This window comes from Oncorhynchus mykiss, chromosome 12, assembly GCF_057628025.1.
Source record: "Oncorhynchus mykiss isolate SJ-2025 chromosome 12, ASM5762802v1, whole genome shotgun sequence".
Lineage (NCBI taxonomy): Eukaryota > Metazoa > Chordata > Actinopteri > Salmoniformes > Salmonidae > Oncorhynchus > Oncorhynchus mykiss.
In genome coordinates this window covers 9,811,029-9,838,512 of record NC_143033.1, presented here as the reverse complement: position 1 = coordinate 9,838,512, position 27,484 = coordinate 9,811,029, and the positions used below count along the sequence as shown (strand labels likewise).

At 46.1% G+C, this 27,484-nt stretch overlaps 1 protein-coding gene across 2 annotated transcripts in view; it reads left to right on the top strand.

Annotated features, from left to right (window-relative positions):
- Positions 1–27,484, top strand: part of hcn1 (hyperpolarization activated cyclic nucleotide gated potassium channel 1) — a 161,799-nt gene that overhangs the window by 26,037 nt on the left and 108,278 nt on the right. For both annotated transcript variants that reach the window (NM_001124318.1, XM_090191325.1), the window contains 1 exon segment: positions 5,114–5,537. In NM_001124318.1, the coding sequence (NP_001117790.1) occupies positions 5,114–5,537 (424 nt within the window).

Here is a 27,484-nt window from a genome sequence, read left to right as displayed (position 1 = left end):
GGGCACAGTGTTCTGTAGGGCACAGTGTTCAGTAGGGCACAGTGTTCTGTAGGGCACAGTGTTCAGTATGGTACAGTTTTCAGTAGGGCACAGTGTTCTGTAGGGCACAGTGTTCAGTAGGGCACAGTGTTCAGTAGGGCACAGTGTTCTGTAGGGCACAGTGTTCAGTAGGGCACAGTGTTCAGTAGGGCACAGTGTTCAGTAGGGCACAGTGTTCAGTAGGGCACAGTGTTCAGTAGGGCACAGTGTTCAGTAGGGCACAGTGTTCAGTAGGGCACAGTGTTCTGTAGGGCACAGTGTTCTGTAGGGCACAGTGTTCAGTAGGGCACAGTGTTCAGTAGGGCACAGTGTTCTGTAGGGCACAGTGTTCAGTAGGGCACAGTGTTCAGTAGGGCACAGTGTTCTGTGGGGCACAGTGTTCAGTAGGGCACAGTGTTCAGTAGGGCACAGTGTTCTGTAGGGCACAGTGTTCTGTAGGGCACAGTGTTCTGTAGGGCACAGTGTTCAGTAGGGCACAGTGTTCAGTAGGGCACAGTGTTCTGTAGGGCACAGTGTTCAGTAGGGCACAGTGTTCAGTAGGGCACAGTGTTCAGTAGGGCACAGTGTTCAGTAGGGCACAGTGTTCAGTATGGTACAGTGTTCAGTAGGGCACAGTGTTCAGTAGGGCACAGTGTTCATTAGGGCACAGTGTTCTGTAGGGCACAGTGTTCTGTAGGGCACAGTGTTCAGTAGGGCACAGTGTTCAGTAGGGCACAGTGTTCAGTAGGGCACAGTTTTCTGTAGGGCACAGTGTTCAGTAGGGCACAGTGTTCAGTAGGGCACAGTGTTCAGTAGGGCACAGTGTTCAGTAGGGCACAGTGTTCTGTAGGGCACAGTGTTCAGTAGGGCACAGTGTTCAGTAGGGCACAGTTTTCTGTACAGCACAGTGTTCTGTAGGGCACAGTGTTCAGTAGGGCACAGTGTTCTGTAGGGCACAGTGTTCTGTAGGGCACATTGTTCAGTAGGGCACAGTGTTCAGTAGGGCACAGTGTTCTGTAGGGCACAGTGTTCAGTAGGGCACAGTGTTCTGTAGGGCACAGTGTTCAGTAGGGCACAGTGTTCAGTAGGGCACAGTGTTCAGTAGGGCACAGTTTTCTGTAGGGCACAGTGTTCAGTAGGGCACAGTGTTCAGTAGGGCACAGTGTTCAGTAGGGCACAGTGTTCAGTATGGCACAGTGTTCAGTAGGGCACAGTGTTCAGTAGGGCACAGTGTTCAGTAGGGCACAGTGTTCAGTATGGCACAGTGTTCAGTAGGGCACAGTGTTCAGTAGGGCACAGTGTTCAGTAGGGCACAGTGTTCTGTAGGGCACAGTGTTCAGTAGGGCACAGTGTTCAGTATGGCACAGTGTTCAGCAGGGCACAGTGTTCAGTAGGGCCCTAGTTTTCTGTAGGGCACAGTGTTCAGTAGGGCACAGTGTTCAGTAGGGCACAGTGTTCAGTAGGGCACAGTGTTCAGTAGGGCACAGTGTTCTGTAGGGCCCTAGTTTTCTGTACAGCACAGTGTTCTGTAGGGCACAGTGTTCAGTAGGGCCCTAGTTTTCTGTACAGCACAGTGTTCAGTAGGGCACAGTGTTCAGTAGGGCACAGTGTTCAGTAGGGCACAGTGTTCAGTAGGGCACAGTGTTCTGTAGGGCACAGTGTTCAGTAGGGCACAGTGTTCAGTAGGGCCCTAGTTTTCTGTACAGCACAGTGTTCAGTAGGGCACAGTGTTCAGTAGGGCACAGTGTTCAGTAGGGCACAGTGTTCAGTAGGGCCCTAGTTTTCTGTACAGCACAGTGTTCAGTAGGGCCCAGTGTTCAGTAGGGCTCAGTGTTCTGTAGGGCACAGTGTTCTGTAGGGCACAGTGTTCAGTAGGGCCCTAGTTTTCTGTACAGCACAGTGTTCAGTAGGGCACAGTGTTCAGTAGGGCACAGTGTTCAGTAGGGCACAGTGTTCAGTAGGGCCCTAGTTTTCTGTACAGCACAGTGTTCAGTAGGGCCCAGTGTTCAGTAGGGCACAGTGTTCTGTAGGGCACAGTGTTCTGTAGGGCACAGTGTTCAGTAGGGCCCAGTGTTCAGAGTAGGGAACAGTGTTCAGAGTAGGGAACAGTGTTCAGAGTAGGGAACAGTGTTCAGAGTAGGGAACAGTGTTCAGAGTAGGGAACAGTGTTCAGAGTAGGGAACAGTGTTCAGAGTAGGGAACAGTGTTCAGTAGGGCACCGGGTAAGCAAAACATTTTTAGAAAAGAAAACAAAAATGAAACATTTCTTATTGGACAACGTTCGGATAGTACCTTCCCTGCTTCACTCTGTTTCAAAACGTTTGCCGTGCCCGCCCAGCCCCCAGAGAGAAAAAACAGAGTCTCAACATAGAAGACTCCATGTGTGGGCTTGCAGATTCATTCATGCCTGTTTTGCTTTTTTGAAGGTCTGGGTTGTCTGCCATCACACATAAACAGAGAAATGTCCCATAGACCTCACAGAGACCTCACAGAGACCTCACAGAGACATCCCAGAGACCTCACAGAGACCTCACAGAAACCTCACAGAGACCTCACAGAGACATCACAGAGACCTCACAGAGACCTCACAGAGACATCACAGAGACATCCCAGAGACATCACAGAGACATCACAGAGACCTCACAGAGACATCACAGAGACATCATGTAATCAGTGGAGGCTGCTGAGGGGAGCACGGCTCATAATAATGGCCAGAATGGAGCAAATGGAACGGCATCAAACACATGGAAACCACGGAAACCACGTGTTTGATGTATTTGATACCATTCCACTTATTCTGCTCCGGCCATTACTACGAGCCCATCATCCCCAATTAAGGTGCCACCAACCTCTTGTGCTGTAATGTTGGTAGAGTCAGATTGTCCTCTACCCAGCTTCTGTCTGTGGATGATGTCTGGGTTTAGCCCTCCAGCCTCTGTTTATGGATGATGTCTGGGTTTAGCCCTCCAGCCTCTGTTTATGGATGATGTCTGGGTTTAGCCCACCAGCCTCTGTCTGTGGATGATGTCTGGGTTTAGCCCTCCAGCCTCTGTTTATGGATGATGTCTGGGTTTAGCCCTCCAGCCTCTGTTTATGGATGATGTCTGGGTTTAGCCCACCAGCCTCTATTTATGGATGATGTCTGGGTTTAGCCCTCCAGCCTCTGTTTATGAATGATGTCTGGGTTTAGCCCACCAGCCTCTGTCTATGGATGATGTCTGGGTTTAGCCCTCCAGCCTCTGTTTATGGATGATGTCTGGGTTTAGCCCACCAGCCTCTGTCTGTGGATGATGTCTGGGTTTAGCCCTCCAGCCTCTGTTTATGGATGATGTCTGGGTTTAGCCCTCCAGCCTCTATTTATGGATGATGTCTGGGTTTAGCCCTCCAGCCTCTGTTTATGGATGATGTCTGGGTTTAGCCCTCCAGCCTCTGTTTATGAATGATGTCTGGGTTTAGCCCACCAGCCTCTGTCTATGGATGATGTCTGGGTTTAGCCCACCAGCCTCTGTCTATGGATGATGTCTGGGTTTAGCCCTCCAGCCTCTGTTTATGGATGATGTCTGGGTTTAGCCCTCCAGCCTCTGTTTATGAATGATGTCTGGGTTTAGCCCACCAGCCTCTGTTTATGGATGATGTCTGGGTTTAGCCCACCAGCCTCTGTCTATGGATGATGTCTGGGTTTAGCCCTCCAGCCTCTGTTTATGGATGATGTCTGGGTTTAGCCCTCCAGCCTCTGTTTATGGATGATGTCTGGGTTTAGGCATACAGGCATACAGATATAGTGTATTCACACCCATACAGATTTCTCTATTGTGTGTACAGTCCAGCCATGTATCCAGCCATGTATCCAGCCATGTATCCAACCATGTATCCAGCCATGTATCCAACCATGTATCCAGCCATGTATCCAGCCATGTATCCAACCATGTATCCAGCCATGTATCCAACCATGTATCCAGCCATGCATCTAGCCATGTATCCAGCTAGCAATGCCTGGGTCGTGGTTTGATTCCATTTTTAAAAAATTTGTCCTGTTTGCTCTAGGTTCTACTGGTACAGTATGTTTCCTGTTTGTTCTAGGTTCTACTGGTACAGTACAGTATGTGTCCTGTTTGTTCTAGGTTCTACTGGTACAGTATGTAAACTTTTTGTGCTAGGTTCTACTGGTACAGTATGATTCCTGTTTGTTCTAGGTTCTACTGGTACAGTACAGTATGTTTCCTGTTTGTTCTAGGTTCTACTGGTACAGTACAGTATGTTTCCTGTTTGTTCTAGGTTCTACTGGTACAGTATGTTTCCTGTTTGTTCTAGGTTCTACTGGTACAGTATGTTTCCTGTTTGTTATAGGTTCTACTGGTACAGTACAGTTTCTGTACTGTTTGTTCTAGGTTCTACTGGTACAGTATGTTTCCTGTTTGTTCTATGTTCTACTGGTACAGTATTTTTCCTTTTTTTTCTAGGTTCTACTGGTACAGTATAGTATGTTTCCTGTTTGTTCTAGGTTCTACTGGTACAGTACAGTATGTTTCCTGTTTGTTCTAGGTTATACTGGTACAGTATGTTTCCTGTTTGTTCTAGGTTCTACTGGCACAGTACAGTATGTTTCCTGTTTGTTCTAGGTTCTACTGGTACAGTACAGTATGTTTCCTGTTTGTTCTAGGTTATACTGGTACAGTATGTTTCCTGTTTGTTCTAGGTTCTACTGGCACAGTACAGTATGTTTCCTGTTTGTTCTAGGTTCTACTGGCACAGTACAGTATGTTTCCTGTTTGTTCTAGGTTCTACTGGTACAGTACAGTATTTTTCCTGTTTGTTCTTGCTTCTACTGGTACAGTAAGTTTCCTGTTTGTTCTAGGTTCTACTGGTACAGTACAGTATGCTTCCTGTTTGTTCTAGGTTCTACTGGTACAGTACAGTATGTTTCATGTTTGTTCTAGGTTCTACTGGTACAGTATGTTTCCTGTTTGTTCTAGGTTCTACTGGTGCAGTAGTCATCTATGTAACTATACTGTATATTCACACATTCCAGCCATTCTTTTTTGACACATCTGTTTGTTCTAATATTATTTGTTAATCCTTTCTCTGTCTGCTGTAGGTTCTACTGGGACTTGGTAATGCTGGTCATGATGATGGGGAACCTGATCATCATTCCTGTAGGAATAACCTTCTTCTCGGAGCAGACCACCACCACCTGGCTAATATTCAACGTCGCATCAGACACCATCTTCCTCGTGGATCTGGTCATGAACTTCCGCACGGGGATCGTCAACGAGGAGAGCTCCGAGATCATCCTGGACCCCAAGGTCATAAAGATGAACTACCTGAAGAGCTGGTTTGTGGTCGACTTCCTCTCGTCCATACCAGTGGATTATATATTTCTAATAGTGGAAAAGGGGTTTGACTCAGAGGTGTACAAGACGGCGAGGGCGCTGAGGATCGTGAGGTTTACTAAGATTCTGTCTCTTCTGAGGCTACTGAGACTTTCCCGGCTCATCAGATACATACACCAGTGGGAGGAGGTAAGAGATGCAGTAAAAAAGTGTGTGTGTGTGTGTGTGTGTGTGTGTGTGTGTGTGTGTGCGTGTGCGTGTGCGTGTGTATTCGTTGTGTGTACTCACCTTAATGTGTTCATGGGTGTATGAGGGAGGAAAAAGGTCACGAGAGAGAGTGCCACCATGCATGTTCGTGTTTGTATTTGTCTCTCTACCAGAATGTCAAAGGTCACGACAAAACCCCAAAGCCCTATTTTCTCTCTATTTCCCCCCGTAGTCTGTCACAGACCAACTCTCATTATCCAAATACTGACTATCTGCAAGTTAACCTAACTGACACTGTCAGTTTCACTTCAGTAACATTTGAAATCCATATCACAGTAAAAGAGGCCAGAAAAAGGTATCGGGGTAGTGAATTATTTCAGAAAGTGCCTTCCTCTTCTCGGTCCCTTAAACAGGCAGAATGCCACTGCCACTAAACAGTGGGAGGTAGAGAGAGAAAGAGAGAGAGGGAGAGAGTGATTGTAACTCATTACCCTCTTATTGAGCTATTTCACTTCACCATGAGTCACTCACTCCGTTTAACCAGCTGGTAATACTCTCCCTATCATTCCTTTACTTAGCTGATTGATCAATTGATCAAAATGAATTTGCAAAATGTGCAAACTATGATCATGTGCCAGAAAGCTGATGCTCCCGCGGTGGCATTTGAAAATGGGAGACCTCAATGAGGTCAAAAGCAAATTCTCAGACCGGAGATTCTGTGCCAATAGGCTTTGTGCTCCGACATTAATTCATTACAAACCTGTCCACATAACCTAATGTAATGTTTCTGTCTTGTAGCTCCTCCTCCTGCTCCGCCACTCCCTCTGTCTACCACATTCCTGTTTCTCCTCCTCTTGCTCTCCCTCTGTCTACCACTGTCTTTTAGCTCCTCCTCCTGCTCCGCCTCTCCCTCTGTCTACCACTGTCCTGTAGCTCCTCCTCTTGCTCCGCCTCTCCCTCTGTCTACCACTGTCTTGTAGCTCCTCCTCCTGCTCCGCCTCTCCCTCTGTCTACCACTGTCCTGTAGCTCCTCCTCTTGCTCCGCCTCTCCCTCTGTCTACCACTGTCCTGTAGCTCCTCCTCCTGTTCCACCTCTCCCGCTAACACTGTCCTGTAGCTCCTCCTCTTGCTCCGCCTCTCCCTCTGTCTACCACTGTCCTGTAGCTCCTCCTCCTGCTCCGCCTCTCCCTCTGTCTACCACTGTCCTGTAGCTCCTCCTCCTGCTCCGCCTCTCCCTCTGTCTACCACTGTCCTGTAGCTCCTCCTCCTGCTCCGCCTCTTCCTCTGTCTACCACTCCTCCTTTTCCTGCTCTCCTCTCCTCTTTAATACTCAGTTGTTTTCTCAGCAAGCAATGACTTCATTATTTTTCTTACCTTCACAATTAAGGGTTACCAAGACACTGCTGTCAAGCCCCTCTCTGAGCCCGACCTATCATCATTTGCTTTAGCCTGAATGGAGTGCCCGATGGGTGGGATACATTCTCCCACAGAACAATTCTATTGGTCCATTATTCCAGACAAGCTGAATAAAACACAGATAAAGTAGTTGAACCCAGGTCTGCTCTAAGTGGTTTTGATTGTCTGATTCAACCAGAGACCAGCTAGACCTGCTGGCACAAACCGTACAGCTCCTGTGCTGTTGCCAAGGTCTAACCTCTAGATAGTTCATTTCTGGCACAGGCTGAAATGTGTAGTCCACATGATACAGTTTACACAGCTGTGCCTGACATAGGAACAACACCATTGCACGGTAGAGGACGTTGGAAGCGGAAAATCATATTCCATGTTTTTACACGGATGGTTGATAATTCAAATATAATACAAAATTGCAGTGACAAACTGCTCTCTCTCTCTCTCTCTCTCTCTCTCTCTCTCTCTCTCTCTCTCTCTCTCTCTCTCTCTCTCTCTCTCTCTCTCTCTCTCTCTCTCTCTCTCTCTCGCTCTCTCTCTCTCTCTCTCTCTCTCTCTCTCTCCCTCTCTCTCCCTCTCTCGCTCTTTCTCTCTCTCTCTCTCTCGATCTCTTGCTCTCTCTCTCTCTCTAGACAGCCTTGTTTGGCCCACTGTATGGAATAGATAGTTATTTTGGTGTAACCAGATGAAATTAACAGATGAATAAACCGAGAGTGAAAGAAACCGACACACTATGTCTATGTCCCAAAATGGTACCCTTATGCCCTATATATTGCCCATAAAAATAGTGCACTATATAGGCAGCAGCTTGGCATTTGGGACATAACCAGTATCCAACCCAGTCAGAGGAAAAGGGAGTGGGCACTCAGTCAGTCGTACACCAAGCTGTCGTAACGCGTTATCCATCCCACAGTAGATAACCACACAACGAAGGGATAAACACAGCCCACAACACAGACAACACTGCTGTCACGATGGCCCAACGCTGCAGTCCATCATTAAATTAGACCCTTTCTGTTGGATTACGAAGATCTCGATGGTGCAGCCAGGGCCTTCTGCAGTCTGGAGCCACTGTCCTCAGCATTCCTGTCCTTCCTCTGTCTGGCCAGTCCCCTCCCTCTACTGCCATAGACAGATACAGTGGCTCTTCAATCATTCCCCTCCCTCCCTCTACTGCCATAGACAGATACAGTGGCTCTTCAATCATTCCCCTCCCTCCCTCTACTGCCATAGACAGATACAGTGGCTCTTCAATCATTCCCCTCCCTCCCTCTACTGCCATAGACAGATACAGTGGTAGTTATTCAATCATTCCCCTCCCTCTACTGCCATAGACAGATACAGTGGTAGCCCTTCAATCATTCCCCTCCCTCCCTCTACTGCCATAGATAGATACAGTGGTAGCTCTTCAATCATTCCCCTCCCTCCCTCTACTGCCATAGATAGATACAGTGGTAGCTCTTCAATCATTCCCCTCCCTCCCTCTACTGCCATAGACAGATACAGTGGTAGCTCTTCAATCATTCCCATCCCTCCCTCTACTGCCATAGATAGATACAGTGGTAGCTCTTCAATCATTCCCTTCCCTCCCTCTACTGCCATAGATAGATACAGTGGTAGCTCTTCAATCATTCCCTTCCCTCCCTCTACTGCCATAAACAGATACAGTGGTAGCTCTTCAATAATTCCCCTCCCTCCCTCTACTGCCATAGACAGATGGGACAAACACCAAATTGAGACTCTCAGTGAACAACGTAAAACACCAAATAATGCATGCAGAGCAGAATTAAGCTAATCCCTGCTAATTATCAAAATCCAGAAAAGAGACATTAAATTCTACAACCACCTTAAAGGAAGCGATTCCCAAACCTTCCATAACAAAGCCATCACCTACAGAGAGATGAACCTGGAGAAGAGTCCCCTAAGCAAGCTGGTCCTGGGGCTCTGTTCACAAACACAAACACACCCTACAGAGCCCCAGAACAGCAGCACAATTAGACCCAACCAAATCATGAGAAAACAAAAAGATAATTACTTGACACATTGGAAAGAATTAACAAAAAAACAGAGCAAACTAGAATGCTATTTGGCCCTAAACAGAGAGTACAGAGTGGCAGAATACCTGACCACTGTGGCTGACCCAAACTTAAGGAAAGCTTTGTACAGACTTGAGAGAGGCCACCGTGCATACTTCTCACAAAATGAGGTGGAAACTGAGCTGCACTTCCAAAAACTCTTGCCAAATGTATGACCATACTAGAGACACATATTTCCCTCAGATTACACAGAAGCACAAAGAATTTGAAAAAAAAAAGAAAAAAAATCCAATTTTGATAAACTCCAATATCTATTTGGGTGATATACCACAGTTTGCCATCACAGCAGCAAGATGTGTGACCTGTTGCCATGAGAACGGGGCAACCACCATTGTAAATACAACCCATAATTATGTTGATTTATTTTCCCTTTTTGTACTTGAAATATTTGCACATGGTTACAACACTGTGTATTTGAAATGTCTCTATTATTTTAGAACTTTTGTGAGTGTGTTATCTATTTCACTTGCTTTGGCAATGTAACAATATGTTACCCATGCCAATAAAGCCCTTTGAATTTCATTTAATTGACAGTGGCAGCTCTTCCATCAGTCCACTCCCTCCCTCTACTGCCATAGACAGTGGCAGCTCTTCCAACAGTCCCCTCTCTCCCTCCCTCCCTCCCTCCCTCTGCTTTCAGAGATGGAGACAGTGACAGCTCTTCCAACAGTCCCCTCTCTCCCTCCCTCCCTCTGCTTTCAGAGATGGAGACAGTGACAGCTCTTCCATCAGCCCCTTCCCTCCCCCTGCAGAGACCAGAGCCAGATACAGCTCTTTATCTCACCAGGGGCTGAGAGAAACACAAGCCAGACAGTATTATTCTCTTCATTATCCATTAGAACAGTCTCTGTAGACTGAGCAGCCAGCCACTGATTCCTTAAGAATGCTATGTGTAGCCTCTAGAATATCTCTGCATGTCTCAACATATTCGTGTTATATTATTTATTTATCAATCAATCACATTTATTTTATAAAGCCCTTCTTACATCAGCAGTTGTCACAAAGAGCTTCACAGATACCCAGCCTAAAGCCCCAAAAAGCCAGCAATGCAGATATTTACTAGCCTTTGTGAGATTTTCCTGTGTGTTTTTCTCTCTCTGGTGTTTGCTAGGCCATTATATCACTCAGTCTCTGACAGCAGAGAAGGGAGGGGACTGATGGAAGAGCTGCCACTGTCTCTGGTCTCTTACCTCAGAAGGAGGGAGAGAGGGGACTGATGGAAGAGCTGCCACTGTCTCTTGTCTCTAACCTCAGAGGAGGAGATGGGACTGATGGAAGAGCTGCCACGGTCTCTGTCTGACTGCAGAGGGAGGGAGGGAGGGGAATGATGGAAGAGCCGCCACTATCTCTGACCTCAGAGGGAGGGGACTGACAGAAGAGCCACCACTGTCTCTGGTCTCTGACCTCAGAGGGAGGGGACTGATGGAAGGCTCATAACCACTTATCTCAAACTATTTTGGTTTACATGTAATAGTATTTATTTTTATTTAACCTTTATTTAACTGGGCAAGTCAGGTCAGTTATAATAACGGCCTACCAAAAGGTAAAAGGTCTCCTGCGGGGACGGGGCTGGGATTAAAAATGAAAATATAGGACACGACAAGAGAGACACAACAACACTACATAAAGAGGGACCTAAGACAACAACATAGCAAGGCAGCAACACATGGCAACACAGCATGGTAGCAAAACAACATGACAACAACATGGTAGCAACACAAGACACTGTACAAACATTATTGGGCACAGACAACAGCACAAAGGCAAGAAGTAGAGACAACAATACATCACGGTTGGTCCTCTCTCTACCGGATCATAGTCCCACCACGGGGATTCAGGTTGCTCCTCTCTCTTCTGGATCATTGCCCCACCACGAGGACTCAGGTTGGTCCTCTCTCTACCGGATCATAGCCCCACCACGGGGACTCAGGTTGGTCCTCTCTCTGCCAGATCATAGCCCCACCACGAGGACTCAGGTTGGTCCTCTCTCTGCCAGATCATAGCCCCACCACGAGGACTCAGGTTGGTCCTCTCTCTGCTGGATCATTGCCCCACCACGAGGACTCAGGTTGGTCCTCTCTCTGCCAGATCATAGCCCCACCACGGGGACTCAGGTTGGTCCTCTCTCTGCCAGATCATAGCCCCACCACGGGGACTCAGGTTGGTCCTCTCTCTGCTGGATCATAGCCCCACCACGGCGACTCAGGTTGGTCCTCTCTCTACTGGATTATAGCACCATCATAGGGCTTGTGAGATCCCATCTGGTTGCGGCAGGTAGCCTAGTGGTTAGTGTTGGACTAGTAACCGAAAGGTTGCAAGATCAAATCCCTGAGCTGACAAGGTATAAATCTGTTGTTCTGTCCCTGAACAAGGCAGTTAACCCACTGTTCCATGGTAGGCCGTCATTGAAAATAAGAATTTGTTCTTAACTGACTTGCCTAGTTAAATAAAGGTGAAATATAAAAAATGTTTTTAAGGTAGCATCAATTCAGCACTAGAAGGAATAGAGATAGAGACAGTAGATACATGATTTAAATGTAAACTGGTTAATAGTCAGGCCCACATTAATGGGGAGCTGAACTGTAAACTGGTTAATAGTCAGGCCCACATTAATGGGGATCTCAACTGTAAACTGGTTAATAGTCAGGCCCACATTAATGGGGAGCTCAACTGTAAACTGGTTAATAGTCAGGCCCACATTAATGGGGATCTCAACTGTAAACTGGTTAATAGTCAGGCCCACATTAATGGGGATCTCAACTGTAAACTGGTTAATAGTCAGGCCCACAGTAATGGGGATCTCAACTGTAAACTGGTTAATAGTCAGGCCCACATTAATGGGGATCTCAACTGTAAACTGGTTAATAGTCAGGCCCACATTAATGGGGATCTCAACTGTAAACTGGTTAATAGTCAGGCCCACATTAATGGGGATCTCAACTGTAAACTGGTTAATAGTCAGGCCCACATTAATGGGGATCTCAACTGTAAACTGGTTAGTAGTCAGGCCCACATTAATGGGGATCTCAACTGTAAACTGGTTAATAGTCAGGCCCACAGTAATGGAGATCTCAACTGTAAACTGGTTAATAGTCAGGCCCACATTAATGGGGATCTCAACTGTAAACTGGTTAATAGTCAGGCCCACAGTAATGGAGATCTCAACTGTAAACTGGTTAATAGTCAGGCCCACAGTAATGGAGATCTCAACTGTAAACTGGTTAATAGTCAGGCCCACATTAATGGGGATCTCAACTGTAAACTGGTTAATAGTCAGGCCCACATTAATGGCGAGCTCAACTGTAAACTGGTTAATAGTCAGGCCCACATTAATGGGGATCTGAACTGTAAACTGGTTAATAGTCAGGCCCACATTATGGGGAGCTAAACTGTAAACCATATATATTTTCTCCAATTGCATATCTTCATTGTAAAGGTTGCGCAAGGGATCCAGGTCAACTGATGCGTTAAATTACAGTGTCAACAATCGCCTTGCATCTTTAAAGCAGCCAATCACACTGTCTCTTTAAGAGGCCTGTCACCTTCTCTTTAAGAAACCCTCTGTCTACCTGAGGGAAGAGAGGTGGCCTGAGCCTTAGTGATTCATGACTTAGCAGGTTGGTAATTGATCTTAGAAGAGGAGAATGTGACTGACCTGTGTACTGTATCTAGTTCAATGGTTGGCAACACAAGAGGGACATCCTGAACAGAGAGAGAGAGAGAGAGAGAGAGAGAGCAGAGCAGTATTGAACTGGAGTAGGTTACATTTGGTTCAAGATCATTGTTAAGTTCAGACCCAAGACCCCGTGTTGGAAACAAGGAGGAGGTACCAAGCAGATCACAGGTGCTGTTACATCCGTTCTATTTGCCATCAAGTCGACCATGGTGACGTAACCGTGGTGATGTTACGTAACCGTGGTGATGTGACGTAACCATGATGTAGGCTGTGTTGTCAAATAATCTCATACATCCTATTCATAGACTATTAATCTGTAGGGAAGAGTGGGGTAAATTGAGCCATTATTTACATTCAGCATCGCTTCATCAAAGGAAATAGTGTATTCTTTCTAACAAAGATATCTATGTATATTTCCGGATGTTGGGGTAAGGTGAGTCCCAGGACAGGTATTGGGTAAGGTGAGTCCCAGGACAGGTATGAGGTAAGGTGAGTCCCAGGACAGGTATGGGGTAAGGTGAGTCCCAGGACAGGTATGAGGTAAGGTGAGTCCCAGGACAGGTATGGGGTAAGGTGAGTCCCAGGACAGGTATTGGGTAAGGTGAGTCCCAGGACAGGTATGGGGTTAGATGAGTCCCAGGACAGGTATTGGGTAAGGTGAGTCCCAGGACAGGTATGGGGTTAGGTGAGTCCCAGGACAGGTATGGGGTAAGGTGAGTCTCAGGACAGGTATGGGGTAAGGTGAGTCACAGGACAGGTATGGGGTTACGTACTTGCTTACCACTTTTTCCGTGTGGTTTCTTCCTTCACAGACTTCATGAAATGATGACCTCTTCTTAAATATTTCATCAAATTATTAATTAGCTGTATGGTTTCCTAGAAACAAGGGGGGCTCAACTTACCTCTGGCTCAATTTACCCCACTCTCTCCTATTGCCAATTCAAAATATATAATATATTCCTTTAAAACATTTCTACCAAGACAAATTCAAAATGTATTGTTCCACTAAAGAAATGTCAAAGATATAATTCATTAAGAGGTAAGATAAGATATACTTTATTGTTCCATAGGAGATGGAGAGAAAAAATGTATTCTGCTATTTTTCACCAACCTCTCTGATACACACACACACACACACACACACACACACACACACACACACACACACAGCTAGGCACACACACACACACACACACACACACACACACACGCACACACACACACACACACAGCTAGGCACACACACACACACACACACACACACACACACACTAGATTGGAGAGGCTGGTGCAGAGGACAGCTGCAGTGCAGCACCCATTGAGTAGATTAGGGGCTTCAGTTCCTTGCTACAGGAAACATCGGCAATAGGTGGCACCTGAGACATTGATGCCAGCAACCTTGTTTTGTTCATCATTTTTTTTCCATAAGAACATTTCAGTCGAAGATAAAGATCTAAAACATGTATTGATTTGCTCAGTCAGACTTGTGTGACAGGACTGGGTGACTTTTCAGGAATAGGAGCAAATACAAGAGCCAGAGCCTGGGTTCAAATACATTTAGAAATATTAAAAATACCTTTAGCGTTTGCTCTAGTCTGCCTGCAGTGCCAGATTGGAGGGGGTGACACTCATTGGGGGTATTCTATTGGTTCCATTGTTTCAGGCTAGCTCAATCAAGCCCAGGTATAGTGTTTGAAATTATTTCAAATAGTATTTGAACCCAGGTCTGGCCAGAGCACGTACTGTAGACAGTTGGTCTGAGTTCATCGTGTATTTTGCCTTATCAGTAGGAGTGTGGTCCAGTGCCAAATATTAGGCTAGTTTAACACCTGGCGCAATAACACGTACACACACACACACACACACACACACACACACACACACACACACACACACACACACACACACACACACACACACCACCTGCCACAGGAACAGTTTGTCAAGCCAAGTCCTTGATACTGCTGCCACTGGGTCACCACAAGATACCGTACTCTCTCAGACCAATACTCTCAGTCACATTGGTGTGTGTGTGTGAGACAGCAGTACCCATGGGCTCCTATGGTATATCCCATTTGCTTCATCTCTGGTCATGTCTACCTTTAAAAAATGTATATATATATTATATTTAAAAAACGCTCGAGAATCTACCTGCCAGTTGACTGAGAAGTGGAGAGACATGATCTGAAATTGGTGTTGTTCGAGTTACCATTTACCTGCTTGTTTGTTCTTCTGAAAAACATTTACATTACTCCAATATTAAAATAATATAACATCTTCTTTTTAGGTATTCATTGTTGTTTTAAATGACACATTATTGTAATATAATGTAGAGACCCAACCCGATCAGGAGCTGTGGGAATCACCCAGTTACGCGAGGTGAAATTCTCATATGCAAATACTGCACGGGGGAACAGGGGTATGATTGGCTGAGGGATTGCAGGTGCTCTGTTGTTTTGTGTAGAAATGGTACTGTTGCTGTAGCGACCAGTAAACTGTTCAGGCTTCTGACAGCCTAAGCAGATCTTCTGTCTTCCCTCTTCCACGCATGCTGTGTGAGACAGGGTGGGTGGGTGACTGCGTTTTGACAGACCTATTTCGAGGCTTGGGAATTCTTAGGGAAGGGAATTCTGTCAGCGTACAGAGGAGGGGGAAGCCTGAGTTGTGTTAGACCCTGAGCACGGAAACTGACAGCCATTTTGATTACTCAGCTCTCAGTGTGTAGCGTTTCATACACATATTATCAGTGTGTTATACGTTATGCTAGTATATCATATAAATATAACACACAGTATGTTCCCTCTAGTCATTATTGGTTGTTTCACCATAAATCCTTGTCTCTGTCTGTAGTCTATATTCCCATTTCCCAAAAAGAGAGAAAAAAATATACATTTCCTGACATAAACTCCTGTTTATTCACTTGATTTATCTGAGTTGTTATTCGAGAATTTAGTTAATTAAATGTGTTACGACAGTTAAAGGGCAATTTGCTCCGGACCATAATGTACTGCTTAATTTGATTCAACAAACAGCTAATGTTTCTCTGGGTTGGGACGCTAATGCAATTTCATCTCCCTTCCTCTCATTTAACAATCTTGACTCAGCAGCAGATTGCCTGGTTGCATTGTGCCTTGCAGAAATAAACAAGATCTTGTGATTCCTCTTTCCGATGGTCTCGTACCCCCTTTGGGACCCTAAACAAGGTCCCATAGAGAGAACACTGAGTGCCTAGCCTGCGCTGTAAACGTGGTCCTACTGGATGGAGTCAGGTCACAGATTTGTCTAGTCAAGCTCTGCTCATTGAGGAAGAATGAATAAGACTCCTGTCCTTTGACTGGAGAACCCGGTAGCTTTTCTTTGTACACTCCAATAACTTGAGTAGCCTGTTTGTGTCTTGGCATGACAGCCACAATAGGAGTTGGCAAGACAGCAGCCTACAAACTGATCTAGGATCACACTATGACCTGAGAGGGCTCCAGCCACAGTACACGTAGCCCCATTTCCCCCTATGCTAAGACACTTAGCTGTCCTTAACCCCATTTCCCCCTATGCTAAGACACTTAGCCATCCTTAACCCCATATCCCCCTATGTCAAGACACCTAGCTGTCCTTAACCCCATATCCCCCTATGCCAAGACACTTAGCTATCCTTAACCCCATATCCCCTATGCTAAGACACTTAGCCATCCTTAACCCCATTTCCCCCTATGCTAAGACACTTAGCCATCCTTAACCCCATATCCCCCTATGTCAAGACACCTAGCTGTCCTTAACCCCATATCCCCCTATGTCAAGACACTTAGCTGTCCTTAACCCCATTTCCCCTATGCTAAGACACTTAGCTGTCCTTAACCCCCTTTCCCCCTATGTCAAGACATTTAGCCATCCTTAACCCCATATCCCCCTATGTCAAGACACCTAGCTGTCCTTAACCCCATTTCCCCCTATGTCAAGACACAGCTGTTATTAACACCATTTCCCCCTATGCTAAGACACTTAGCTGTCCTTAACCCCCTTTCCCCCTATGTCAAGACACTTAGCTGTCCTTAACCCCATTTCCCCCTATGTCAAGACACAGCCTTTCTTAACACCATTTCCCCCTATGCTAAGACACTTAGCTGTCCTTAACCTCATTTCCCCCTATGCTAAGACACTTAGCTGTCCTTAACCCCATATCCCCTCTATGCTAAGACACTTAGCTGTCCTCAACCCCATATCCCCCCTAGCTGTCCTTGCCTTCTTGCTCGACAGACACTTCCAAAAACAGTAAAGCCTTTCAGCTGTTGGAATTTGTAGGACAGAAAACATAGTTGTCAACATGAGCTGGTTAGCACTGTGAGCATTCTCATCAGTCTACAAAGGCAGAGATGATACTGTAGTTCTTCAGCGTCAGAGAGGGCGAGAGAGTGAGTGAGGGGGGAGAGAGGGGGGAGAGAGAGAGAGAGAGATGGGGGGGGGGGAGAGGGGGGGGGGGTAGAGTGAGAGAGAAGGGGAGATAGATAGAGAGAGAGAAAGAGAGAGGATTTACTCTAAGGAAGATCTCGGTAATTGGATCTAGACGAGCAGCAGTATTGCTGTATCTCCTGAAAGAAATAGGCCTGACCTACTGGCTGGTGATTCTGCACCTCCCTCCCTCGCTGCCCGTCAACAATGGCTGATCCCTGGCCGTGACCCCACTCTCTGAGGGCGTCTCATGGGGAGTTGGGATATGCAAAAAAACACACCTCACACATACAGGTTACCCACTTGCAGTGAAACAGAACACATATAAGCACCCCTTTGATTTGACATTTGGGAGGGAGGGAAGGAAGGAAGGAAGGAAGGAAGGAAGGAAGGAAGGAAGGAAGGAAGGAAGGAAGGAAGGAAGGAAGGAAGGAAGGAAGGAAGGAAGGAAGGAAGGAGCAGAATCACCAGCCAGTAGGTCAGGTCTATTTCTTTCAGGAGATACAGCAATACTGCTGCTCATCTAGATCCAATTACCGAGATCTTCCTTAGAGTAAATCCTCTCTCTATCTCCCCCATCTCTCTCTCTCTCTCTCCCCCTCTCTCTCCCTCTCCCTCTCTCCCTCTCCCCCTCTCTCCCCCCTTCCCTCTCCCTCTGTCTCTCTCTCCCTCTCCCTCTCCCCCTCTCTCCCCTCTTCCCCTCTCTCTCTCTCTCTCCCTCTCCCTCTCTCTGTCTCGCTCTCTCCCTCTCCCTCTCTCTGTCTCTCTCTCTCCCTCTCCCTCTCCCTCTCCCTCTCCCCCTCTTCCCTCTCTCTGTCTCTCTCCTCCCCCCTCTCCCTTTCTCTTTGTTTATTTCATTGGCCTCTCAAGCTTTGCATTTCTGGTCATTTAGACGAGGATCATGTCTGGGTTGCACCCTACTGATTGAGTTCCTTTTTGTGAAACACTGGTCTTATGTGTAGCATGTGCTTAGCATGGAACACTCAAACAACTCAACTGACCAATGGAGGCGTAGTAATGAGATTAGCATAGAACGATTAGACCAGAGGCCAGTATATAAAGTTTAGAGATAATGACGAAATGTTTATTTTATGCAATTCATAATTATAGTATTTCACAATAAAAAAAACTCTGTGTTCGAATAATCTAGGGATCTATTTCAATGCCTGAGGTAAAATTGTAGGTTATTTGAAGTTAATAGATTTTTTTCTGACAACATGTTTCAATAAGCCTGCTAGCTATAGTTAACTGTTTTGAACTCGAAGGACACATTCAATTAATTTGCTTCGGAATTAATCATGTAAATAGATTAAAAAAACAAAAAAACAATTGTGGCACAGTGTCAGTGAGATTTACAACGACGGCCTACCAGGGAACAGGAAGTTAACTGCCTTGTTCAGGGGCAGAATGATAGATTTAGCTTGTCAGCTCAGGGATTCGATCCAGCAACCTTTCGGGTTCCTGGCCAAACACTCTAACCACTAGGCTACCTGCTACCCCTTATAATGAGCTGTGGCCAATTAGTGAACACACTTAACAAGATAGAGGATAGAGAGAGTTTTGTTGATGCTGTGAACAGAATGTCTTTGTTTTAAATAAGATTCCTAGAACGTTATTTGAACATTACTAATGTTCTCTTGTGTTTTTTTTTTTAATGGAAAGCGCTCTTAATGTTCTGAGAACATGACTTTAAATAGAACCATGAGGAAACCTATAGAAAACTTTATGCTGAAGTTCTGAAATTCCCAAACGAAGAACGTTGTTTCATAACACTCTCTGAACCATTTGTGAACATTACTTTAAATAGAATCATTACGAAACATGTAGGAAATGTTTTTCTGAAATACTCAAATTCCCACTAAGAAACATGTGGTTCTCAGAACATTATTTGTTAGCTGGTATTAGTCTGACTTGGCCCTCTTAAGTCTTCATGTCTCCAATGGAGAGGCCCAGTCAGTACCACAGAGAGGCCCAGTCAGTACCAAAGAGAGGCCCAGTCAGCACCACAGTCAGCACCACAGAGAGGCCCAGTCAGCACCACAGAGAGGCCCAGTCAGCACCACAGAGATGCTCAGTCAGTACCACAGAGAGGCCCAGTCAGTACCACAGAGAGGCCCAGTCAGTACCACAGAGAGGCCCAGTCAGTACCACAGAGAGGCCCAGTCAGCACCACAGAGAGGCCCAGTCAGTACCACAGAGAGGCCCAGTCAGCACCACAGAGAGGCCCAGTCAGCACCACAGAGAGGCCCAGTCAGCACCACAGAGAGGCTCAGTCAGTACCACAGAGAGGCCCAGTCAGCACTACAGAGAGGCCCAGTCAGTACCACAGAGAGGCCCAGTCAGTACCACAGAGAGGCCCAGTCAGTACCACAGAGAGGCCCAGTCAGCACCACAGAGAGGCCCAGTCAGCACCACAGAGAGGCCCAGTCAGCACCACAGAGAGGCCCAGTCAGTACCACAGAGAGGCCCAGTCAGTACCACAGAGAGGCCCAGTTAGCACTACAGAGAGGCCCAATCAGTACCACAGAGAGGCCCAGTCAGCACCACAGAGAGGCCCAGTCAGCACCACAGAGATGCCCAGTCAGCACCACAGAGAGGCCCAGTCAGCACTACAGAGAGGCACAGTCAGCACCACAGAGAGGCCCAGTCAGTACCACAGAGAGGCCCAGTCAGCACTACAGAGAGGCCCAGTCAGCACCACAGAGAGGCTCAGTCAGCACCACAGAGAGGCCCAGTCAGTATCACAGTCAGCACCACAGAGAGGCCCAGTGTGTATCACAGAGAGGCCCAGTCAGTACCACAGAGAGGGCCAGTCAGTACCACAGAGAGGCCCAGTCAGTACCACAGAGAGGCCCAGTCAGCACCACAGAGAGGCCCAGTCAGTACCACAGAGAGGCCCAGTCAGTACCACAGAGAGGCCCAGTCAGCACCACAGAGAGGCCCAGTCAGCACCACAGTGAGGCCCAGTCAGCACCGCAGTCAGCACCACAGAGAGGCCCAGTCAGTGCCACAGAAAGGCCCAGTCAGCACCACAGCCCATTCACGGACCAGGATGTCTTGCTCCCAGGCAGACTAAAATACTTTTTTGCCCGCTTTGAGGACAATACATTGCCACAGACATGGCCCCAAAACATGCGGGCTCTCCTTCACTGCAGCCGAGGTGAGTAAAACATTTAAACGTGTTAACCCTCGCAAGGCTGCAGGCCCAGACGGCATCCCCAGCCGCGCCCTCAGAGCATGCGCAGACCAGCTGGCTGGTGTGTTTACGGACATATTCAATCAATCCTTATCCCAGTCTGCTGTTCCCACATACTTCAAGAAGGCCACCATTGTTCCTGTTCCCAAGAAAGCTAAGGTAACTGAGCTAAACGACTTCCGTCATCATGAAGTGCTTTGAGAGACTAGTCAAGGACCATATCACCTCCACCCTACCTGACACCCTAGACCCACTCCAATTTGCTTACCGCCCAAATAGGTCTACAGACGATGCAATCTCAACCACACTGCACACTGCCCTAACCCATCTGGACAAGAGGAATACCTATGTGAGAATGCTGTTCATCGACTACAGCTCAGCATTTAACACCATAGTACCGTCCAAGCTCGTCATCAAGCTCGAGACCCTGGGTCTCGACCCCGCCCTGTGTAACTGGGTACTGGACTTCCTGACGGGCCGCCCCCCAGGTGGTGAGGGTAGGTAACAACATCTCCACCCCGCTGATCCTCAACACTGGGGCCCCACAAGGGTGCGTTCTGAGCCCTCTCCTGTACTCCCTGTCCGTGGCCATGCACGCCTCCAACTCAATCATCAAGTTTGTGGACACAACAGTGGTAGGCTTGATTACCAACAACGACAAGACAGCCTACAGGGAGGAGGTGAGGGCCCTCAGAGTGTGGTGTCAGGAAAATAACCTCACACTCAACGTCAACAAAACTAAGGAGATGATTGTGGACTTCAGGAAACAGCAGAGGGAACACCCCCCTATCCACATCGATGGGACAGTAGTGGAGAGGGTAGTAAGTTTTAAGTTCCTCGGCGTACACATCACAGACAAACTGAATTGGTCCACCCACACAGACTGCGTCGTGAAGAAGGCGCAGCAGCGCCTCTTCAACCTCAGGAGGCTGAAGAAATTCGGCTTGTCACCAAAAGCACTCACAAACTTCTACAGATGCACAATCGAGAGCATCCTGTCGGGCTGTATCACCGCCTGGTACGGCAACTGCTCCGCCCACAACCGTAAGGCTCTCCAGAGGGTAGTGAGGTCTGCACAACGCAACACCGGGGGCAAACTACCTGCCCTCCAGGACACCTACACCACCCGATGTCACAGGAAGGCCATAAAGATCATCAAGGACAACAACCACCCGAGCCACTGCCTGTTCCACCCGCTATCATCCAGAAGGCGAGGTCAGTACAGGTGCATCAAAGCTGGGACCGAGAGACTGAAAAACAGCTTCTATCTCAAGGCCATCAGACTGTTAAACAGCCACCACTAACATTGAGTGGCTGCTGCCAACACACTGACTCAACTCCAGCCACTTTAATAATGGGAATTGATGGGAAATGATGTAAAATATATCACTAGCCACTTTAAACAATGCTACCTAATATAATGTTTACATACCCTACAGTATTCATCTCATATGTATACGTATATACTGTACTCTATATCATCTACTGCATCTTTATGTAATACATGTATCACTAGCCACTTTAAACTATGCCACTTTGTTTACATACTCATCTCATATGTATATACTGTACTCAATACCATCTACTGCATCTTGCCTATGCCGCTCTGTACCATCACTCATTCATATATCTTTATGTACATATTCTTTATCCCTTTACACTTGTGTGTATAGGGTAGTAGTTTTGGAATTGTTAGTTAGATTACTCGTTGGTTATTACTGCATTGTCGGAACTAGAAGCACAAGCATTTCGCTACACTCACATTAACATCTGCTAACCATGTGTATGTGACAAATAAAATGTGATTTGATTTGATTTGACAGTGATGTATTGTTGTCCACACCTTCTTGCACTTTGTGCTGTTGTCTGTGCCCAACAATGTTTGTACCCTGTTTGTGCTGCTACCATTCTGTACTGCTGCTATGTTGTTGTCGTGTTGTGTTGCTACCATGCTGTGTTGTCATGTGTTGCTGTCTTGCTATGTTGTTCTCTTAGGTCTCTCTTTATGTAGTGTCGTGATGTGTGTTGTCGTGATGTGTGTTTTGTGCTATATTTTATTTATTTATTTATTTTATCCCAGCCCCCGTCCCCGTAGGAGGCCCTTTAGCGTTTTGGTAGGCCAATATTGTAAATGAGAATTTGTTCTTAAAATAAACATTAAATTAAAAAAAAATAATAATATTTTTTTTTTACAGAGGCCGTATCAGTCAGTACCACAATCGTATCACAGTCAGTACCCTACCACGGTCAGTACCACAGAGAGGTCCAGTCAGTACCACGGTCAGTACCACAGTCAGTACCACAGAGAGGTCCAGTCAGTACCACGGTCAGTACCACAGTCAGTATCAAAGAGAGGTCCAGTCAGTACCACAGTCAGTATCACAGAAAGGTCCAGTCAGTACCACAGTCAGTACCACAATCAGTACTACAGAGCGGTCCAGTCAGTACCACAGTCAGTACCACGGTCAGTACCACAGAGAGGTCCAGTCAGTACCACAGTCAGTATCACAGAGAGATCCAGTCAGTACCACAGTCAGTATCACATAGAGGTCCAGTCAGTACCACAATCAGTACCACAGTCAGTACCACAGAGAGGTCCAGGCAGTACCACAGTCAGTACCCTAGTCGGTACCACAATCAGTACCACAGAGAGGTCCAGTCAGTACCACAGTCAGAACCACAGTCAGTACCACAGAGAGGTCCAGTCAGTACCACAATCAGTACCACAGAGAGGTCCAGTCAGTACCACAGTCAGTACCACAGTCAGTACCACAGAGAGGTCCAGTCAGTACCACAGTCAGAACCACAGTCAGTACCACAGAGAGGTCCAGTCAGTACCACAATCAGTACCACAGAGAGGTCCAGTCAGTACCACAGTCAGTACCACAGTCAGTACCACAGAGAGGTCCAGTCAGTGCCACAGAGAGGTCCAGTCAGTACCTCAGTCAGTACCACAGAAAGGTCTAGTCAGTACCTCAGTCAGTACCACAGAAAGGTCCATTCAGTACCCCAGTCAGTACCACAGTGTACTGAGCCACTCACTGTCTCACTCTGAATTTCCATGACCACTTTTTGATCTAACTCCCCAGTGGCTGGTACATCCACTGCACCAGAGAACAAAGCAATGAAGATGTCTACCCTTTCAAACATGATGGTGATACAGCTGTTTATGCGAACAGCCGCTGCTGGGTCCTCATTAAGACATGGGGCTGTGTCTGAAATGGCACCCTATTTAGTCAGATGTGCACTACATAGGGAAAAGGTTGTAATTTATGACACAGACAATGTACAGCAGATCTTGTGCTTACATTTCCAGCAGGAATTCCCCATTCTACACTATGTCTGGATGTAGAGAGAGAGAGAGACAGAGAGAGAGAGAGAGAGAGAGAGAGAGAGAGAGAGAGAGAGAGAGAGAGAGAATGAGAAAGAGAGAGAGAGAGAGAGAGAATGAGAAAGAGAGAGAGAATGAGAGAGAGAGAGAATGAGAAAGAGAGAGAGAGAGAGAATGAGAAAGAGAGAGAGAGAGAATGAGAAAGAGAGAGAGAGAATGAGAAAGAGAGAGAGAGAGAGAGAGAGAGAGAGAGAGAGAGAGAGGAGGCCGTATTTCTCATGTGTTGAGTGGAATCTAATGATATGGGAGACGTATGTGCAGTAAAGTAATGATGACATAATGAATCAAGTGAAGAATCTATCGGTGCATTCACCGGGGGGGGGGTCCCATTTTACATCTCCAAGTTAATGTTCTGCTGCATCTTTTTGCAAAAACAAAATGTATTAATTGTGTAACGTCTCGGGTTATATTTTTTCCAAGTGGAACATACACTACTGTAAAATGTGTTGTATTACAGTATCAGTCTGCCTCAGTCTGCATCAGGAGTTAAGATGCTGTAGTACAGTATCAGTCTGCATCAGGAGTTAAGATGCTGTAGTACAGTATCAGTCTGCATCAGTCTGCATCAGGAGTTAAGATGCTGTAGTACAGTATCAGTCTGCATCAGGAGTTAAGATGTTGTAGTACAGTATCAGTCTGCATCAGGAGTTAAGATGTTGTAGTACAGTATCAGTCTGCATCAGGAGTTAAGATGTTGTAGTACAGTATCAGTCTGCATCAGGAGTTAAGATGTTGTAGTACAGTATCAGTCTGCATCAGGAGTTAAGATGCTGTAGTACAGTATCAGTCTGCATCAGGAGTTAAGATGTTGTAGTACAGTATCAGTCTGCATCAGGAGTTAAGATGTTGTAGTACAGTATCAGTCTGCATCAGGAGTTAAGATGTTGTAGTACATCATAAGTCTGCATCAGGAGTTAAGATGTTGTAGTACAGTATCAGTCTGCATCAGGAGTTAAGATGCTGTAGTACAGTATCAGTCTGCATCAGGCGTTAAGATGTTGTAGTACAGTATCAGTCTGCATCAGGAGTTAAGATGTTGTATTACAGTATCAGTCTGCATCAGGAGTTAAGATGTTGTAGTACAGTATCAGTCTGCATCAGGAGTTAAGATGTTGTAGTACAGTATCAGTCTGCCTCAGGAGTTAAGATGTTGTAGTACAGTATCAGTCTGCATCAGGAGTTAAGATGTTGTAGTACAGTATCAGTCTGCATCAGGAGTTAAGATGTTGTAGTACAGTATCAGTCTGCATCAGGAGTTAAGATGTTGTAGTACAGTATCAGTCTGCATCAGGAGTTAAGATGTTGTAGTACAGTATCAGTCTGCATCAGGAGTTAAGATGTTGTAGTACAGTATCAGTCCGCATCAGAAGTTAAGATGTTGTAGTACAGTATCAGTCTGCATCAGGAGTTAAGATGCTGTAGTACAGTATCAGTCTGCATCAGTCTGCATCAGGAGTTAAGATGCTGTAGTACAGTATCAGTCTGCATCAGGAGTTAAGATGTTGTAGTACAGTATCAGTCTGCATCAGGAGTTAAGATGTAGTACAGGGTCAGTCTGCATCAGGAGTTAGGTGTTAGATATACAGTTGAAGTCTGAAGTTTACAGACACTTAGGTTGGAGTCATTAAAACTCATTTTTCAACCACTCCAGAAATTTCTTGCTAAAAAACTATAGTTTTGGCAAATTGGTTAGGACATCTACTTGTGCATGACACAAGTCATTTTTCCAACAATTGTTTACAGACAGATTATTTCACTGTATCACAATTCCAGTGGGTCAGAAGTTAACACACACTAAGTTGACTGTGCCTTTAAACAGCTTGGAAAATTCCAGAAAATGATGTCATGGCTTTAGAAGCTCCTGATAGGCTAATTGACATCATTTGAGTCATTTGGAGGTGTACCTGAGGATGTATTTCAAGGTCTACCTTCAAACTCAGTGGCTCTTTACTTGACATCATAGGAAAATCAAAATAAATCAGCCAAGACCTGAGAAAAAAAATGGTAGACCTGTCTGGTTCATCCTTGGGAGCAATTTCCAAACACCTGAAGGTACAACGTTCATCTGTACGAACAATAGTACGCAAGTGTACGGGACCAAGCAGCCGTCATACCGCTCAGGAAGGAGACGCGTTCTGTCTCCTGGAGATGAACATACTTGAGTGCGAAAAGTGCAAATCAATCCCAGAACAACAGCAAAGGACCTTGTGAAGATGCTGGAGGAAACAGGTACAAAAGTATCTTATATCCACAGTAAAACGAGTCCTATATCGACATTACCTGAAAAGCCGCTCAGCAAGGAAGAAGTCACTGCTCCAAAATCGCCATAAAAAAGCCAGACTACGGTTTAGCACACCGTACTATTATTCTGACATTTCACATTCTTAAAATAAAGTGGTGATCCTTTCTGACCTAAAACAAGGAATTGTATGTCAGGAATTGTGAGAAACTGAGTTTAAATGTGTTTGGCTAAGGTGTATGTAAACATCCGACATCAACTGTATGTACATAGAACAACACCTTAAAAAATGTACTGAGGATACAGTACTACTGGTTCAATCCATTCGAATCCCTCCTTCTCTCCATCCCTCCCTCTCTCCATCCCTCCTTCTCTCCATCCCTCCTTCCCTTCATCTCTCCTTCCCTCCTTCCCTCCTTCTCTCCATCCCTCCTTCTCTCCATCCCTCCTTCTCTCCATCCCGCCTTCTCTCCATCCCTTCTTCCCTCCTTCCCTCCTTCTCTCCATCCCTCCTTCTCTCCATCCCTTCTTCCCTCCTTCTCTCCATCCCTTCTTCCCTCCTTGCCTCCATCTCTCCTTCCCTCCTTCCCTCCATACCTCATCTCTCTTTCCCTCCATCCATCCCTCCTTCCTTCCATCCCTCCATCCCTCCCTCCTTCTCTCCATCCCTCCTTATCTGCATGGAAGTATAATCCTCCCAACCTACAAATGACTTACACACACTCATAGCTCTATCTAATGTACTCTCTCTTTCTCTCTCTCGCACTCCATATTTTTTCTCTCTCTCTCTTTTGCTTCTTCCTTCCTTCCCTTCTTCCCTCCTTCTCTCCTTCCTTCCTTCCCTCCTTCCCTCCTTCCCTTCTTCCCTCCTTAACCACATGGAGGCATAATCCTCCCAGTGTCGACTCAACATACTCTAACACATGACTTACACACACACACACAGACAAATACACACAGACAAATACACACATGACTTACACTCCCATACACATAACTCTATCCAAGATACACTCTCTCGCTCTCTCTCTCTCTTCCCCCCTGTCTCTCTCTCTTTACCTCTGTCTCTTTCTCTCTCTGACACCCACCCTCTATTTCTCTCTACCCCTCATCCCTCTCTCTTTCTGGTTCTTTGGTGTGAGGAGAGAGGCTGTACTAGCAGTAGTGCTGCGTGTGATTTCCTACTCCATAACCAATTGCTGTACATTTACAGCACAACTTTTACAGTTAGCTACTAGTTAGTTAAATTACTGTAAAGAGCAATGTATTATGGAGGCTTAATGACACTCTGCTACACTGCTGTAAAATGATATTTACAGCAGCATACTGTGAACTATGTTGCACTGTGCACTGTGGACTCATTAACATATTTTGAGGCGTGCCTTGTAAGAGCCTATATTTGTTGCACCCATTAGTGAGAATACTGTACCCTACAGAATATCATATCATAATGTATTTTTTCACATTTGTCCTGTAAA